Below are 1,565 nucleotides of genomic sequence, written 5' to 3'. Positions count from 1 at the left end.
AGGGGGGGATTGGAGCAGTGCCCGCCAGCCCTCCCGCAGCAGATGTGGTGGCAGTTTGTAATCAAGCTGCAGATTAAGGCCTGCGGGTTTCGGGGTCGTCTGTCTCTCCAGTGGTGCAGAAGATGGGATTTAGCCTGTGTCTGTTCCCAAACATCCCCAGACACCCACGGGGTGGGAGGGGATGGGGGGGCTGGCAGCTGCGTGGCCTACATATGCTGCCTGCCCCACAGACTGTGTGGTGCTCTGTGTCCCCCCGGCTCTGCGGGGAGTCCCCCTATCCCAGGAGCCCCGTGCAGCACCCCAAGCCCAGCCCCAAGGGATGGGGATGCACCGGGGGCTGCTGGGTCCAAGCAGGGTCCCGGTGCTGGGCAGGAGCCTGGCCTGGCGGTGCTCGGTGCAGGCAGCTCCACACCGCTGGCACGAGGGCTCTGTCCCCAGGCCTGGCAGTGCCGTGCTGGGCACCTTGGCTGCCGCCGGGCAGGGCAGCACGGCTGTCACTTGTGGGCGGCGGTTGCCAGGGCTGCTTCCTGCACAGGCAGAGCCGAGGCCAGGGCCGGCCAGCAAAAGAAGGAACAGAAAGCCCCAGGTGCAGCGGGGCTGCGCGGCAGCCAGTGGCACACCAGGAGTTCTGCTACTGGGAGTTGGAGCCGTGTGCCAGGGACGAGGCCACCGGCCCTCCTGTCCCCCAGACCCCTCGGACCCTTGCGGGTCCGTCCCTGGGAGAGGCACAGCCCCACCTGGCCTTATCCTGACACCCCAGGGGTGCTGCCTGCTCCAGCCACAGCCCCACGTCCCGTCCCTGTGCTGGGTCATGTCTGTGATGGCCCCGGCGGGGCCACGCAGGATCCCTGCTCTGCACCCACAGCTGGCCGCAGGGCCAGCATTGGCCCTAGGACCCTCCTCCCTCCCCTTCCTCCAGGATGCAGGGTGCAGGATGGCACCCCCAGAGCCGGCACAGAGTGGAGGTCTGCAGTCAGTGTCCTTGCACTGCAGAAAGAGCAGGGGAGGGGTAGAGACCCTCCAGCAAATAGCCCTGGGGACACCCCGTGGCCCAGGGGCCAGGCTGCCTCTGCCCAGCCACTCTCCAGCCAGGGCTCAGCAGCTCCATGGCCCCGCTGCACCGCGGGCACTGGCAGCAAGCTCCTGGGGCCGGCAGGGACCTGCCTGCTCCCCACGCCCGGCTGGAGGCATCAGGAGGGCCGAGGGCAGAGCTGGGATAAGCCACGGCAAAGACGGCTGTAGTGAGGAGAAAGCGGGATTGAGGGATTACCGTGGAAAACAGCAGAAAGCCCATTAAAGCCGGGGATCAATTTGCTCCCCCCTGGGGAGAGGAAAGTGGGGCCTCTGCCCCACAGGAACTAATCTGCCTCTTAATGAGGAGTTGGGAATTTAGTTGTCAACAACCAGCAACACGCCTGCCCAGTGCCATGGGGGCACAGGAGCACAGGAGCGTGGGGGTGCAGGCGCACAGGAGCATGAGGGTGCAGGGCAGGGCTGGGGCCTGCCTGGGACACCCTGCACCAGCAGCTGCCCCAGTTCCTGGAACCGCCACATTTCCCCTCAGG

The 1,565-nt window shown here is 66.6% G+C and overlaps 1 protein-coding gene across 1 annotated transcript in view; it reads right to left on the bottom strand.

The window, feature by feature from the left end:
• CNTNAP1 (contactin associated protein 1) overlaps positions 1-1,554 on the bottom strand; it is a 10,449-nt gene extending 8,895 nt beyond the window's left edge. Inside the window, exon 1 of the mRNA XM_009283372.1 lies at positions 1,515-1,554. Within this exon, the coding sequence (XP_009281647.1) occupies positions 1,515-1,554 (40 nt within the window). The remainder of the gene's footprint in view (positions 1-1,514) is intronic.
• Between the last annotated feature and the right edge of the window lie 11 nt (positions 1,555-1,565).

The sequence above is a fragment of the Aptenodytes forsteri genome, unplaced genomic scaffold (genome assembly GCF_000699145.1).
Source record: "Aptenodytes forsteri isolate BGI_AS27 unplaced genomic scaffold, ASM69914v1 Scaffold492, whole genome shotgun sequence".
Lineage (NCBI taxonomy): Eukaryota > Metazoa > Chordata > Aves > Sphenisciformes > Spheniscidae > Aptenodytes > Aptenodytes forsteri.
Note: the sequence above shows the minus strand (reverse complement) of the source record. Positions and strands in the feature narration are given on the sequence as shown.